The following is a 16,848-nucleotide window of genomic DNA, read 5'->3' as shown; positions in this document are numbered from 1 at the left end:
AAAAAAAAAAAAAAAAAAAAAAAGAGAGGACAGTTTTTTCTATCCTCCTATAACTACGACTCTAACTTTCCAGTAAAAAAAAAAATACTAAATGAAGCATGGAGACATCTCATTTCTTTCTTTAAAGAATTTTTTTTTTTCCATCTCCTAGTGTATAAGAGTCTCAGCAAAACTACCTTATGTAACACATGAATACATACTGAAAGTAGGAAGAAACAAAATTGGTATATTCAGAGTTTATAACACTAATAACTCACCAAAATATCAAAATCTGACTCCTTCGGAGACTTTTCATCAGTTACTGGGACACGTTCATAGTCTACATGGACTCCTTCCACTTGTAATTCTTCATACACCTACAACAAAAGTAACATTTTGGCTAATTTGAATGTAGATATCTTGATAAAGCAAACACTAAATTTAAAGTGACTTTTAATGCGTTAGTACATTAGAAATAATGAGAATATTAGCAGGGGCATATTTGTATGCTTAGAAATTGGTTTGTGTTTATGATTATGAAGAGGAGTTAGAAGTAAGGTGTAGGCAACTTTTAGAAATAGCTTGTGGGAGAGTCCAAGCCTCTCAAAGCGTTTGGGATAGTGTAATTTTTCCTCTTAATATCAATATAAATTTTAGGTACCGTCCAAAAACTGCCTACCCAAAAGTTCTGTCTCCTTCAATTTATAACTATGAACACAAGTGAATTTCTAAGTAATTACAAACATGCCACTACTAGATTCCTAATAATATTCCTACTAGTACCCTTCAAATGCTCTAACACAATATCGATACCTCCAGAGGTGATTTGATGGAATCATGAGACACCAGTTCCCATTGGTCTACCATTTGACCATCAGGCATTTCATCGGTCACAAGAATCTTATTCCCATATCTGCTAAGTCAGATTTGAAAATAAAATTTGCCATCAAATAAAAAACAAGAGTAGAATAAATGAACTTTTAAAAAAAAAGAAGCATTAAACTATTTAATGGAATACACAACACATATACTAAACCTTAAAGCTTCTTTTTTCATAAAGTTCAATAAATTCGTATACGGCTATAGAATGTGATTGCCAGATATCTTAAGAAGGCAGCTATCATAAGCTTGAACCCATACCCTAAGGTCTCTTTACTTATTTCACTTGCCTCATAGTCCCTTTACACGTTTTTTCTTAGATAAAATACCTTGAAGCTTCAATTAAGATGTCTTCTTTCAACCGAGCTTCCATTTGTTCAACCCTAGCTCTGTCGATTCCCTAATTCAAATTTAAATACGAACACATGAAACCAGGTTATACTTTCCAGTATGATTTTCACCATGCAATGTCGCATATGACAAGAATAAAATCTAAATACCCCCAAATCCTCATAATATAGATTAGGCCTTCAACCACCAAAGCGTCGTACACACAACTTTTCAACACACCAAACAGAACCAAAATCGATGCATAAATTGAAATCGGATAATAGGGTAATAGAGATACGTACTAAAACGGGATTAAAATCAGAATGAGAATATGAGCACAGCCATCAAACCAAAATATTAGGATATTCTTTTTTTTTTTTCACCATTACATTAGCATGAATTATGCAACTTCTCTCATTTACAACCCAATAAAAAAAATATAAAACTGCCCCTGTGCACTGGTGAGCAGAAAAAGCGATAATTTTCTGATATAATGTTGCTTTTAATATTTCAGTTGGAGAGGGATATACATAATGTGATACATGCATGATTTGACTACAAAAAGAGTAACCAGTACAATAATCCTAAAGAAATTACACGACCCAGAAGGAAACATGTGTTCCCTTTTTAATCTTTTATACAAATCATACAGCAGGAGAAAAAACAACACAAGCACTTCAAATAATACAAAATGAGTAATAATAAGCTGTAAACAATGAACTACGAAAATACAGTAGAATGTGAGATAATTAATATCCAAAACCAAGGTTACACTCTTGGATTTGACCTACAGAAGAAGATAATTGTTAAGCACATCCACATGCATAATAAATAAGTAGCCCCTCCCATTGAAGAAGGTATGTTGTACTAACTTCTTTAGTCAAGGAACAGGAAGACATATGTCAGTTTTTAAAGGGTAATATTTCTAAATAACTTGCCGTGTATTCAAGGTTGGAGAAAGGCCTTTCCACATCGCGCAAAACAAATGGACGTCCATTTATATATACCACCTAATTCAATACAGGAAAATGAATAAACAAAATCACAACCCATTCTAAGTGACGTGAATGATTTACATGATAAATATTAAGTAAAAAAATACTAACATATGCCAATGGGTTTCTCCGGCAACTTTTTAGAAAATGATGTCATTTAGCCCTAGACACCATATGCTTGCTGGCCAAAAATTCAAGTACACATTCTCCAGAATAAATTTAACAAGCATATACAACTGTGATGACTATATTCCTGAGTTAGGGTCAATCTATGCAGGAATCCTCTTGCTTTCCAATAAAATAGAAAAATGAATCTAAGACTGTAGCTATATATATATATATATCTATATATATATATTTTAAAGTAGTTTTGAATAAAGTAGGGATTATTTAATTTTAATTAACTATATTGTGAATAATAATAGGAAAATCTTTACACCGTGTAACATTAAATTAAAAAGCCAATTTATTCCTCATGATTCAAGTGGACAATAAAGAGTTCACGTTATGTTAGACTGCCAATTGGGAATGCTCTCAATAAAGAGTTCACGTTATATCACACTGCCAATTGGGAATGCACTCTAGTGTTGTTTCTCGTTCACTCCTATGGAGAGTTTGTTTGCTTCAAACATTTTTTTATGTTTTCATTATTCCAGTTAGTTCGTATGTTTTTTTATTAAAAAAAAGTCCCATAATTTCCAAAATTGATGTCATCATAAAAATTATCAATAATTTTGTTCACCTCTTCAGCAGAAATTTTAGGTGCATATATTACTGTGACTAAGGCACCATACGAAATTAACAAAAATACCTACAGAGTATAGCAGCATTGGAGAAGGGTTCCAAAAAAAAATTTGTTAAGACAAAACATAAAAAGAAACCAACCGACCAAAGAAACAACAAAACATTTCAATGAGGGGATTTACCGGTTCTTCCCGAAGGTTAATCCAAAGAACTTGAGCTTGTTGCCTATGTTTTTGAGCTCCAACATATTTGAGAACGTTCTGAATCCCAACAATTGTAGGAATAGCAACACCATGGACTTTTAATGAATCGGCCTAATGAAACATTGTCAAAAGTAGAATGATTAGTGAATGGTGAACTACACAATTAAAACAACCAGTTAATTAATTGGAATGCATCCATAATTACAGTTCCACACAAAGGGCTTCTCCGGGGAAGATTTCAGGAAGCTTATCAAAGTGGAGACACTTTGATTTCAGAACAGAAAATTGCAACTATAAACTGTTCACAACATCTCTTATCAATATATTTGTAAGTGCAAAGGCCTCTCTTCTCGCTCTATGCACTCGTAGCCTAACTCATGGTTTAGTACTAAAGTTTTGAAGTTGTAGACTTCTTATTATGGGGTGTGGTGGCTCTATATTGTTCATCATCTCCTGAACTTGCTTGATTTTGATAGCGTTGGAGATAGGGGATCACTACCATCAGAACAATGAACTTCCAGATGTGTGATTAGAAACAAGAAACAAAAGTCTTGATCCGACACCCATGGACTACACCTGTTGAGGCAAAGATGTAAGTTGCAATGGTTAAAAGAGGAGGATGAAACACAAAATTCTTCCATCGAATCCTAGCAGTTCCTAGAAGGAAAATTTCTCTTTCTGAAATATTGTGTACATTAGGGACTAGTTTATTGAAAGTTAAAGAAATCGAGGAGGAATTTCTGGATTTTTATCAAGACCTCTACACGAAAGACAGTAACCCAAGGTTACTCCCCACTTACTTGAATTGGGGTCCAACCGGCAAGAAGAAATCTTGTTCTCTAGAATGCTATTTTTCTGAGGATGAAGTGTTAAATGCAGTCAACTCTTTGGGGAAAAAAAAAAAAATTAAATGGTTTCAGATTTATTCTTTTTAAATCCATGGGAAATCTTCAAAGAAGATATCATGGTGTTCCACGATTTTTTTTTTTTTTTTCAGGTTGGAATCATCAATTTGACCTTAAACTAGATTTATATACCTTTATAACAAAGAAAGTTAATGCAAACTACGGACCTATTGGTGTCATACCACGTTCATACAAGATTACTGTTGGAGTCTTGTTGAATCGCGTCAAGGAAGTTCTCCCCTATTCAGTATAGCTGAAACCAAAGGGCCTTTGTTTCTCAAAGACAAATTCTAGATGCCTCATTGATAGCGAATGAAATCATTAATGATTGATGTACTAACAAAAAGAAGGGCTGAGCTTTTTAGATGCAGTTCTCGAAGTTAAAGACTTCGGCCATCTTAAGACAAAATGGATATATGGATGCATCCCTAGTTCAAATTATTCGATCATTATGAATGGTAGGCCACAAGGAAAAACCTTACCAACCAGAAATCTAAGGCAAGGAGACCCAACTCCCATTCTTCTTTATTGTTCTCGGATTGCCTATGTTACCTTCTTTCCCATGGAGCTGATATGAGCAAGATCAAGACCAACAACATTGGAAAGTCTTCTTTCAGGGTCAATCAGTTGCAATTTGCAGATGATACATTATTATTCTCTACTATGGAGGAAAAGTCCTGGAGAATCTATGTGACCTCAATCAAGTCTTCGAGAAGGCATGAAGGCTAGACATAAATTATGGTAAGCGTGAGATCCTGCCCTTGGATGGGCTTTTCAGGGTGATAGTCTCTCTCTCTTATCTCCCTTCTATTTTTGGGGCACCCATCTAAAAGAACGAAAAGATCCTTTAGCTTAAGCATGTTTGTGTCTTCTTTTGAAACCTATGATTCAAAGTTGAAATGTAATGCTCATATCTTCTTGAACAGGGACAACGGCTATTTTATTGAATCTACTTCCCTTTTAGTTATTATTTGGAGCATATTATCTGCACTTATTTTTATAGTATTACCACCTTCGCTAATCAGTGGATATATTTTTTGTAATTATTTTCATCCAATGTGAATTCTTTCTATATCTTTCATCATATCAATGAGTTGTTACTGTTTCCTACAAAAAGAAAGTACCTCGTGAAGAAATTGATCTATTGACCTCACCAAATTCAGCTGGAGCTTAGCCACCCACCACCTTGGCCTTCCTCTAGGTGGAAATCCAAAGAGTTCTCAGTTTTGGCATCCCATTGTAGATAGAATACCGCACAAACTTCATAGCTGAAAGTTTTCTTTTATATCTAAATGTGGTAGGCACTCGCTCAATCCACCACTCCAATATGCTTATTTACATTCTTTCTTGGATCAAATTACCCATCAAGATAATTACCCATCAAGATTTTAAAATCCATAGAAAAAGTCCTAAGGGATTTCCTTTTGGAAGGCCCAAACCAAGATGGCGGTTTGCACAAAGGGAATTGGGAGAAAACACTTCTGTTATACATGGTAAGCGTAGGAATTGGTAAAAAAAGGAAAAACAAAAGGAGGGACGCACCTGACGGTAATTTGGAGCACCATCTATTTGAGGTGATAAGCGCTTGTTCTGGCATCCAGGAAAATGGTCACTTTTAAGAATCGTCTTTTTACCCAATACAGATCCTCCTCTAAACTTCATAACATGCTTCGGCTCCTTTGGTGTTAACGACATAGCTTTATCATTAACAAGTTTCATGCACCACCACAATACTCTACTACCACGTCAACTAAACCCAACTTTACTTTCACTGCCACTATAAATGCATCAACCTGCAGTATCACAAACAGATGGATGAAGGGTTAGAAATAGGCATACAAATAAATATGTCTACCTCTTTCAATAATATCCAAAGTAAAATTCAACTTCTTAAGCATACTCTTTTATTCTAATACTATTTACATCTTTTTGTATTCAGTCTGATTCAAAAACCATTTTCTATAGTACTACATAGAAAAACTGTAATTATCTACAGTTCCCACTACAAGTTATTCAGTGCTACATAAGTAGCGTGGGAAAACACAAAGATTCATACGGTCTTTGAATTTTGCACTACAAAGTAAATATATATTATCAAAGTTTCTCCCTTGGATAGATCTATTTGAATCAGCCCATTTAAAGACTTACCGTCAAAGTTATTCGCAGGGTTTTCTCTTCAAGATATATATATATCTCAATTGACGTGCTTTTCTATATCCTTCATAATTCCTTTTGAATCTGATATTAGTTTAGTGATTTTATAGTTTCTGTCATTTTTACTGTTCTCTCTACTCCTTTTTGGACGTCGTGTCTTTTGAACATTGTATTTTGAGCATTAGCATCTTTTCAATACATCAAGGAAAAGTTTTGTTTCCTTCTTAAAAAAGAAAGAAAAAGAAAATGAAATACCACCATCCTTCTATCCCAAAGTGTACTCATCACTCCACAAAATAGAAAGAGATGTTTAGCACATTCTACTATGGGATATGTTTTCCGTGAGGCCCATAAAAACTTCAGGAAGATATTTGAGTTCTCTCTTTTGTTAGAAATTTAAAATGGTCCACCAACCAGCATGTTAATCCTTGTCCTCTGAACTCTCTTCTTCCTCTCTTATTGCATCCAAAAGCTCAACTAATATGAGTTAAAGTTGTTGAAGCTATCACCTCTGAGGTTTGGCTTGAAAAATTAGAGAACTTCAAGATAAACATTTAGCATTTTGGTTTTTATCAAGACTAAAGTTTCTTATTGGCGTTTTCTCTTTTCTTTATTTGCAAGCTACTCCCTTAATGATATTTGCACAAATTAAGGGGCTTTGATATCCATGCCTTTGTTAGATTTTTTTCCGCTTTTCACTTCCAATTAGAGTTCATAACCTTGAAACTTTTTTGTGTTTTTCATCAATCAATTTTCTTGGTAATGTCCATGCATCTAAAACTTTTGGTAGTATAAACTATGAGAGAGATTTTTAAAATGTAATAGTAATTTAAAAAAATACGATAAAATGTTTCTAAATGTTCTTTTTCAAAGATATTTTTTGATAGCAACCAATTACATTAAAAAAAAAAAAAAAAAAAAGAAGTCAAGAAAAGTATTGTAATATTGAATATTATCACAAATTTCATTATGTGGCTTCCAACCTCCCTTCCTCTTATCGTCCATTTCTTTTGGCTTTTACCAGCCCCTATTTGGTAAAGATTCCTTTCAGTTTTGTGGGAGATTTTCTATTTCTTAGGGGAGAAAAGACATTCTTCTGTGGAACCTTAGTCCTTCTAAAAGGTTTTGCCTGTAGTTCTTTCTTTTGATGTTTTCCAAGTGTCTCCATCTTCTCCACGCAATGGAAGATTAAATTCCCAAAGAAGGTAAAAAAATTCCTTCAAAGCAGAGTCAATATCCTAGTTCATGTTTCATGGTGGAGAAGCCTCTTCTCCATCCCTTTTTTGTGAAAAGGGCTGCTTCTTGGGTTCGCAAGCTTTAGTGCTATTTGTGGGGTCCTTGGAAAGAAAGAAACAACAGAATATTTAGAGGGTCTAAGAGACGTTGGAGTGAGTTGTGGCCTAAGTTGAGGCCCCTTGTTAGATTTCACAACTCTCTTTATCCCTCCGTGTGCAAAGCTTTTGTAATTATCTTTTAGGTTTTATTTCACTTAATTAGAGACCCTTCTATGCTAGTTTGCTCTTGTTGGGGGTTGTTTATATTCTCCTTGTATTCTTTATTCTTTACTTTTTCCTTAAAACATTGTATTCTTTCATTTGATCTCAATTAAAGCTCGATTGTTTAAGAAAATATTACACACACATATATATACATATATATCAGCTTAACCAAGTCTACATTTCTCATCCAAATGATCCAGAAAAGATGTCAATCTAATAGTTGGTCCAGTTCATAATTAGTACAATTCTTGAAGGAAGTTTGACAACATCCTCATCGCTTACAATCATGGGAGAAGAAACTTTCTCAATCTATTAAGTTTTTCTTTCCTTCATTCATCTACAATAATTGCTTGTATACTAATCTTGTTTTCTACTCATTTATTAGTCTTTGTTTCCTAAATATCAAAATTTATAATATTAAAGCAAAACTAATTTGTAAAAACATAGTATTGAAATACAACAACATACCAGAGAGGCTGAGAATCTTTCTTTCTTTCTTATGTTTAAGAAATCACGTTTTCATTGAGACAACTGAAGAATATAAAGGGGCATACAAAAAACAGAACAAGGCACAACGAAAAAGAAAACAGAATGACACTAACTACAAAAATGGACTCCAATCTAGAAGAGCAAAACTTGGCTCTTACAAAAAGGTTTAGTAACTGTATAGCCCATAAGGTGGCCAAATATCCTCACCCGATCTCTCAATCTCCGTAAATTTTTTTATTATTTCTCTTGCTTTAAATGCTCCACAAAATAGAGGGGAAAAAAACTATCTTGCTACAAAACTTTACCCTTTACTACTTAATTTGTTATATCATATTTCTTTATGAAAACTCAGTTTCTTGTTAGTATATATATGCACACACAATGCTTGGGATAACTTTTATGTGAATCTTTTTAATATAAAACCTAAAAATGTATTAATAACAAAAAAATATAAAGCCCAAAAAATGTATTAACAACAAAAAAGGAGTTAATTACATGAAATCCTTCCAATCATGAAGAATTATGAAGAAGGGATAGTTACAAAAGAATTTTATCTTTGTATAACACCATTGAGAAGCACATAGTTGTATATTGCTACAAATAGTATGAGGCTCAACTAACTTATCTTCAGCATGTCTATGATTGCTTATAAACTAACAACCCCAATCATTTCCTACTAAGGGATAAACTCTCTGATATTTTTACTTCCTATAGTTATACCTCCCTCATTGCAAATTGGGAAGGTCTTTTGTAAACACCATGGATTATACATCCCTCTTGTAAATTTCACTCATCAATGAAATTGTCTCTTATCAGAAAAAAAAAAAAAAAAAAAAAATTGCTACTAAGAGTCCAATCATTTAGAGCATTGAAATGGCAACCATCCATGCTCTTTGTCAGACCAATTGCAAGACCAAACACTCTGAATAGAAAGACTCATCCCTTCCCAACATAAAGATTCATGCATATCTACTCTTACCGTAAACCTTAAACCTCAAACCGCTCGCCTTAACCCTTGACCCAACCCAAAAATGTATCTATAGACACTTTAACATAAAATGTAGGTAATGAGTACTCAATCTCTTTTTCTCTTCTTCTTTTCTTTTTTTATATAAGAAACCTGGAAAATATATTGAGCAATAGAAAAACCAAAAGACAGCCTAGGGTGTGAGGGAAGAGGGCTCCCCTCCTCCCAAAAAAGCTACCTACAAAAAGGCTCGCCAATCTAGAAGGATCAGAAAAGGGGTAATTAGCAGAGAATTTGCTATAGTTGTGATACCACCCAGAAGCATTGAGTTGTACAATATTCCAAAAAGTAGAAAAAACTGTCAACTAATGTTTAAAAGTTCTCCTATTTGATTCTAGCCAAATTCCCCATAAGGTTGCGCGAGAAGCAAACTTCCATAAGATATTAGCCTTGCCTTTCAACTCCCAGCCGCTAAGGACCTCAATCCTCCATATGTCCACATACCTAAGAAGGTTTCTTTTTACCAACAAAGGAAACTTTTTATTGAAGAAATGAAAAGAAACTTATGCTAAAAAGATACAAACTCCACGAAGGAGTGAATAGAGAAAAACAATAAACAAAAGAAATAACAAAGGAAAAATAAATGCGTTCCAATTTAAACAAATGTCATATAAATAAAAATCAGCAAAAGGCTTGGAAAAAGAACACTGTGAGGTAGCCTTTAATAGTGCAAAATTTAAACACCAATCAAACAATGGAAGATGCTTGTCATAAAAAATAAAAAAATAAAAAAAAACTATGGTTCCTTTCCAACCACAATTCTGATAATAGAGCATTAACCACATTTAGCCACTTCAGTTTTGTGGGCAAATGACCAACAACCAGCTGTAGAATGTTACCCTTAATTGAAAAGATTTCAAAAAGATTAAGATAGTCATTAGTAATAATCCAAAGCGGAATATTAATTCTCTAGGATTATTAGTCTTCCAGATGGCTCGAAACAGATCCTTTTGGATAGGAGATGTAGAAGCAAGTTCTTTGATAAAGATTTCATAGAAAAAATACCAAAAGAGTCTAATGACCATGATCGTGAATCTTCAATAGAACCAACTTTAATAGTGTTCAAAAGACCCAAAATATGATGCAAAGCAATGAATTAACATCTTTCAAAAGCCTTCAAAAAACTAGAGACCATGATGGAAAATGAGAATCCCATAAATCCAAAACCAAGCCATATTGAGAAGCAGACATAGCAAAAAGCTTAGGAAAACGAAGCTTCAAAGAGGTATCCCAAGCAATAGGTCCAGTTTTGACGCTTTTGAATTCTCAAACATGACATCCCGTTCTTTTGAGATTAAAAAAAAAAAACGATATAACAAAGAGTGAAGACCATCACCTTCCTAATCCATGTGAATTATAATTGGACAGACGAATTTCCATCAAACCAAGATATCAATAATTTTATTAAACTCTCTCATACCTTTAGTCTGTCTTCCAATTGGGAGCCGCTCCCCAACAGATTATATTCATCACCCCCTACACACCATGAATCTTCACAATATGAATGAAGAGATCTCAACTCACTCCAAACATCTTTCGTTCTCTCATTTGCTGTAAACCTTTGGACCCATATAAATTTGAAATCCAACAAACTTTATTTTGTTGAAAAGATACTTTTACCGGGAGGAAATGCCACCTTTTAACACTTCTAAAACCTTCACCTTGCTCTCATCCAACATAATTAACAAGCCTCCCAACCAAAAGATTCAATGAGTACTCAATTAATTTATTTTGAGCTCCCCAATGACTTAACATGAAGTAGAACGCATATAGACGACTTTTGCTTTCAATAAATTCAAAGTATCGTTGATGATTGTATTGGTTAATCTGACGAAGATAATTTTAATTTTCAAAACAGACATTGTATTCTTTCCAACTATAATCTACTAATACAAATATGGTTTGAGGTTGTTCGGTGAATCAAACTCCTACAAGATAAGGACTTAAAGAGAATTGGATAATGCGATAGATTCCTAAAGGATTCTCTGCTAAGTAAAGAAGGAGACGCTGGAAAATTCTTGGTCCCATAAACAAAAAAAAATTCAGCGGAGACCAAAGAGATGTACGGATGATTAAAGCCTCAATTAACGAAAAGCCTCAGTTTTCCACAAGGCTGCTCCCCGTCCCCTCCCTCCTATTCAGCTACTAATCTTTGTAAGGAAAAAGAATCATCCATGCTTTCGTTAGACAATCCTAATTTATATTTTCAAGTGAGAAAAAAAGACATACATGGAGATTGGGAGAATTGCAGTAACAATAGGAGAGTATAAAATCAGCGCAAACCCGGAGGGAGCTCCGTCGACACCAGTAGACCGGAGAGAGGCGGCGGCGGTGGCGGCGGCGATACTAAGCTGCTGAAAGGTCGGAGGAGACGACGTGAAGAAGGAGAGACGATGAGAGGGTTTGGGTTATCTTTCTTTTTTTTTTTTTTTAATTTTATTTTAAAAAGTGGGTGAGATTTTCTTTCTTTTTTTAAATAAAGGTGGGCTAAGTTTCCTTCTTTATTTTCTAATTAATATTTTTTAATTGATCTTAAAACCTAATTTTCAGCTCACCTTTAATAATTTAATCATTTTACTCACTTTTTAATTTTATTTAATTTAACTTTAAATTTTTTATTTTTTTTGGTAAATATTACCTTTTTTTTTTAATTTTTTCCAGATAAATTTTTATTTTAAAAATCATTAAAAAATTAAAAGAAATGTTATTAATTTTAGTTCGATTATAAGCCACTCGAATTTTTTTAAATTTATTAATTTTTATAAAAAATTATAAAAATTAAAAGGAAAAAATTGGATTTTTATGCTGGGATGGAATTTAATTTTGAAATTGTATTATTCTAATAATATAATTAACTGTTTTATTTGCATAAATAACTTAACCATAATAATTGAGTTGTATTAAAAAATAAAAATGATTTTATACATTAATTATATTTGTTTTATTATAGTGAACTTTGATATAACATTTTAAAATTAAAATAAATGTTATTTATCCTCCCTCCTCACTCTTCTCTCTCTTCACCATTGGCTTCTCCGTCATGTCTACGAGGTAAGGTAGGGACCAAAAAGCTTTTCGGTTTTGGTCTCGGTTTCCTATTTTAATTTTTATTCTTGCAAAATTTTCTAATTATTAATTTTTAATAGATTATGATCGAGAATATTATTCTAGTCACTGCCTTGTTTCTACACACTTATAAATGATGTTTTGTTTTCCTCCCTCGCCAATGTGGGACATCACAATTCACCACCTTCGTGGCCAGCGTCCTCGCTGACACTCTTTCCTTCCTCCAATCAATGTGGTACCCTCCCCAACCAACCAATGTGAGACATCACAATTCACCCATTTCGGGGTCAGCGTCCTCGCTGACACTCTTTCCTTCCTCCAATTGTGAGACATCACAATTCACCCATTTCGGGGTCAGCGTCCTCGCTGACACTCTTTCCTTCCTCCAATCGATGTGGGACCGCCACCAAATCCATCCCCTTCGGGACCCAGCGTCCTTACTAGCACAACTTGCTTTGTTTGGTTCTGATACCATTGTAACGACCTACCATTTGTAATGACCCAGGCCCACCGCTAGCAGATATTGTCCTCTTTGAGCTTTTGATACCATTTGTAATGACCTAGGCCCACCGCTAGTAGAATGTCCTCTTTAGGCTTTCCCTTTCGGGCTTCCACTCAAGACTTTAAAACACATCTGCTAGGGGAAAGTTTCCACACACGTATANTCCTCGCTGACACTCTTTCCTTCCTCCAATCAATGTGGTACCCTCCCCAACCAACCAATGTGAGACATCACAATTCACCCATTTCGGGGTCAGCGTCCTCGCTGACACTCTTTCCTTCCTCCAATCGATGTGGGACCGCCACCAAATCCATCCCCTTCGGGACCCAGCGTCCTTACTAGCACAACTTGCTTTGTTTGGTTCTGATACCATTGTAACGACCTACCATTTGTAATGACCCAGGCCCACCGCTAGCAGATATTGTCCTCTTTGAGCTTTTGATACCATTTGTAATGACCTAGGCCCACCGCTAGTAGAATGTCCTCTTTAGGCTTTCCCTTTCGGGCTTCCACTCAAGACTTTAAAACACATCTGCTAGGGGAAAGTTTCCACACACGTATAAATGGTGTTTTGTTGGACTCAAGACTTTAAAACACATCTGCTAGGGGAAAGTTTCCACACACGTATAAATGGTGTTTTGTTGGAAGGTTTCCACACACGTATAAATGATGTTTTGTTCTCCTCTCGAACCAATGTCGGACATCCCAATCCACCCCCTTCGGGGCCAGCATCCTCGCTGGCACTCTTTCCTTCCTCCAATCAATGTGGTACCCTCCCCAACCAACCAATGTGAGACATCACAATTCACCCCTTTCGGGGTCAGCGTCCTCGCTGACACTCTTTCCTTCCTCCAATCGATGTGGGACCGCCACCAAATCCATCCCCTTCGGGACCCAGCGTCCTTACTAGCACAACGTGCCTTGTCTGGTTCTGATACCATTGTAACGACCTACCATTTGTAACGACCCAGGCCCACCGCTAGCAGATATTGTCCTCTTTGAGCTTTTGATACCATTTGTAATGACCTAGGGACCCAGGCCCACCGCTAGCAGATATTGTCCTCTTTGAGCTTTTGATACCATTTGTAATGACCTAGGCTCACCGCTAGTAGAATGTCCTCTTTAGGCTTTCCCTTTCGGGCTTCCACTCAAGACTTTAAAACACATCTGCTAGGGAAAAGTTTCCACACACGTATAAATGGTGTTTTGTTGGAAGGTTTCCACACACGTATAAATGATGTTTTGTTCTCCTCTCGAACCAATGTCGGACATCCCAATCCACCCCCTTCGGGGCCAGCATCCTCGCTGGCACTCTTTCCTTCCTCCAATCAATGTGGTACCCTCCCCAACCAACCAATGTGAGACATCACAATTCACCCCTTTCGGGGTCAGCGTCCTCGCTGACACTCTTTCCTTCCTCCAATCGATGTGGGACCGCCACCAAATCCATCCCCTTCGGGACCCAGCGTCCTTACTAGCACAACGTGCCTTGTCTGGTTCTGATACCATTGTAACGACCTACCATTTGTAACGACCCAGGCCCACCGCTAGCAGATATTGTCCTCTTTGAGCTTTTGATACCATTTGTAATGACCTAGGCTCACCGCTAGTAGAATGTCCTCTTTAGGCTTTCCCTTTCGGGCTTCCACTCAAGACTTTAAAACACATTGCTAGGGAAAAGTTTCCACACACGTATAAATGGTGTTTTGTTGGAAGGTTTCCACACACGTATAAATGATGTTTTGTTCTCCTCTCGAACCAATGTCGGACATCTCAATCCACCCCCTTCGAGGCCAGCATCCTCGCTGGCACTCTTTCCTTCCTCCAATCAATGTGGACCGCCACCAAATCCACGCCCTTCGAGACCCAGCGTCCTTACTAGCACATCATGCTGTGTCTGACTCTGATATCATTTGTAACGACCCAGGCCCACCGCTAGCAGATATTGTCCTCTTTGGGCTTTCCCTTTCAGACTTTCCCTCAGGACTTTAAAACGCGTCTACTAGGGAAGGTTTCCACGCACTTATAAATGGTGTTTTATTCTCCTCCCTAACCAATGTGGGACATCACACTCTCTATCTTGTTCTTTGTTTATACGAAGATTCTCTACCTTGTTCAAGATGAGTCTCTCCAAGTTAAACAAACATCTCCAATTCTTCCACCATCCTTCATAAGTATGTGTTACAAGATCTCACAGTAGGTGCGCGATTTCGTAGTAAGGTACACGATCTCATAGTAAATACAGGGTCTACTTTATTTTAGCTAAATAACCACTCGTATTTATACGTTTTTTTTAAAAAAGATCTCGACTTTCAAAGACCTCAAACGTTCAAGAAATTGAGTTTAAATTTTGAAGAGTCGTGATTTAAGCTCGATCGACCAATTTAGATCTATTTTTTATTTCGAGATATGAACTAATTGAACGTGTTCACACTTGATTTGGATTACACAATATTTTAATCTCTTTTGAGTTGTGCTCAAGCATGATAGGATGAGAGAGAAATTAAGTAGGAGAAGAGAGAGAAGAAAATGACAAAAAAAAACGTTGGAAATTATAAATAAATAAATAAAAGAAAGGAATGAGAGAGAAGAGGGAGAAGAAGACAAATAAATAAATATGTCATTTCTTATAAAAAAATTATTTTAAATCTTAGTTTTTTTTTTTTTTAATTGGAGAGAGGCGCGATGCTTTAAAGTTTTCAATAAATTTTGACCTCAAATAAATCAATTATTTTGTTTAGTATTATAATAATATGTTGCTACCGTTCATCTTGAGCTAGGATTGAAGGCTTCTTCTAGGCTACTTTCATCAGATGGGTCGTCCAAGTCATCTTGAGTTAGATCGAATGCTCCATGAGATTCGTAGGCTACTCTCATCAGATGGGTCGTCCAAGTCATCTTGAGCTGGATCAAATGCTCCATGAGATTCGTAGGCTACTATCATCAGATGGGTTGTCCAAGTCATCTTGAGCTGGATCGAATGCTCCACGAGATTCGTAGGCTACTCTCATCAGATGGGTCGTCCAAGTCATCTTGAGCTGGATCGAATGCTCCACGAGATTCATAGGCTACTATCTTCAGATGGGTCGTCCAAGTCATCTTGAGCTGGATTGAATGCTCCACAAGATTCGTAGGCTACTCTCATTAGATGGGTCGTCCAAGTCATCTTGAGCTGGATCGAATGCTCCATGAGATTCATAGGCTACTCTCATCATATGGGTCATCCAAAACTTGAAGCTATCATTTAAATTACAAATCCATGTCAAATGGCAACCGACACAAAACGTAAGACAAGGGGCAACCCAAGGGAAATTAGGTCATCGAAAGGAACTCGAGAACCTACCAAAATACGAACGCTAGAATTTTTCAAACACGATATAGGACACCTAAAGTAAAGTCGTGAGAGCTTATGCTCAAGTGGACAATATCATACCAATGTGGAGGTTCGTTATTCCTATCAATGATATCAAATCCATGCCTTTCTATTCCTAGCTCGGAGAAAACTCTCTCCACTCCCCTCCCAAGTTTAGTTAACATAAGACAACTCTAGGTCTATAGTTGAGTGATTTGTAGTTAACGAATGTACCTCGCTTAGACAATCTTGGAGTTGGTTCGGTTTGATTCTCTAACCTAGATTTGAGAAGGAACGAGAATCCTAAACTGTGATTAACGGGAGACAAATTCAATTAATTCAACCTAACAATTTCAACACGCAACAATTATAAGCCAAGAAAATACAAATATTATTAACCGACTCTCCCGAACTCAATTTCTCCATCAAATGTGGCATCTCAACACTACCACCCGACCATGGCCTATGCAACATCCCGTTGTGGTCTATTGTTCTTCGATTCTCAACCATTCAAGCACGTATTTCTCGATAATTGATAAAAAAACGCCAACTCAATTACAGATGATCGAAATATAACGTGAAAAAATCGAGACATTTGAGGTGAATGATTCATGGTTGGGGAAAAAAGATCAAACATTCAGCATCAAATCCAAAGGCTGAGATAGAGATTGCACAATGAGATTCATCCATGGTCTTATAAAACCGTAGTGAGTCCGCTTGATAT

General features: G+C 36.0%; 1 protein-coding gene across 2 annotated transcripts in view; it reads right to left on the bottom strand.

Moving 5' to 3' along the window:
• Window positions 1-11,645, bottom strand: part of LOC111460243 (paladin) — a 26,187-nt gene extending 14,542 nt beyond the window's left edge. The window contains exons 1-7 of one of the 2 annotated variants that reach the window (XM_023103404.1): window positions 11,488-11,645; window positions 5,578-5,828; window positions 3,110-3,241; window positions 2,127-2,198; window positions 1,188-1,258; window positions 793-892; window positions 258-356 (exon numbers count right to left, since the gene is read on the bottom strand). In XM_023103404.1, coding sequence (XP_022959172.1) covers window positions 258-356; window positions 793-892; window positions 1,188-1,258; window positions 2,127-2,198; window positions 3,110-3,241; window positions 5,578-5,754 — 651 coding nt within the window. In that variant the 5' untranslated portion in view covers window positions 5,755-5,828; window positions 11,488-11,645. The remainder of the gene's footprint in view (window positions 1-257; window positions 357-792; window positions 893-1,187; window positions 1,259-2,126; window positions 2,199-3,109; window positions 3,242-5,577; window positions 5,829-11,487) is intronic. The other variant, XM_023103403.1, reaches the window with a different exon arrangement.
• Between the last annotated feature and the right edge of the window lie 5,203 nt (window positions 11,646-16,848).

The sequence above is a fragment of the Cucurbita moschata genome, unplaced genomic scaffold (assembly GCF_002738365.1).
Source record: "Cucurbita moschata cultivar Rifu unplaced genomic scaffold, Cmos_1.0 Cmo_Scf00023, whole genome shotgun sequence".
In the NCBI taxonomy this organism is placed as follows: Eukaryota; Viridiplantae; Streptophyta; class Magnoliopsida; order Cucurbitales; family Cucurbitaceae; genus Cucurbita; species Cucurbita moschata.
The sequence above is the reverse complement of the archived record's forward strand: the minus strand, read 5'-3'. Positions and strand labels throughout refer to the sequence as shown.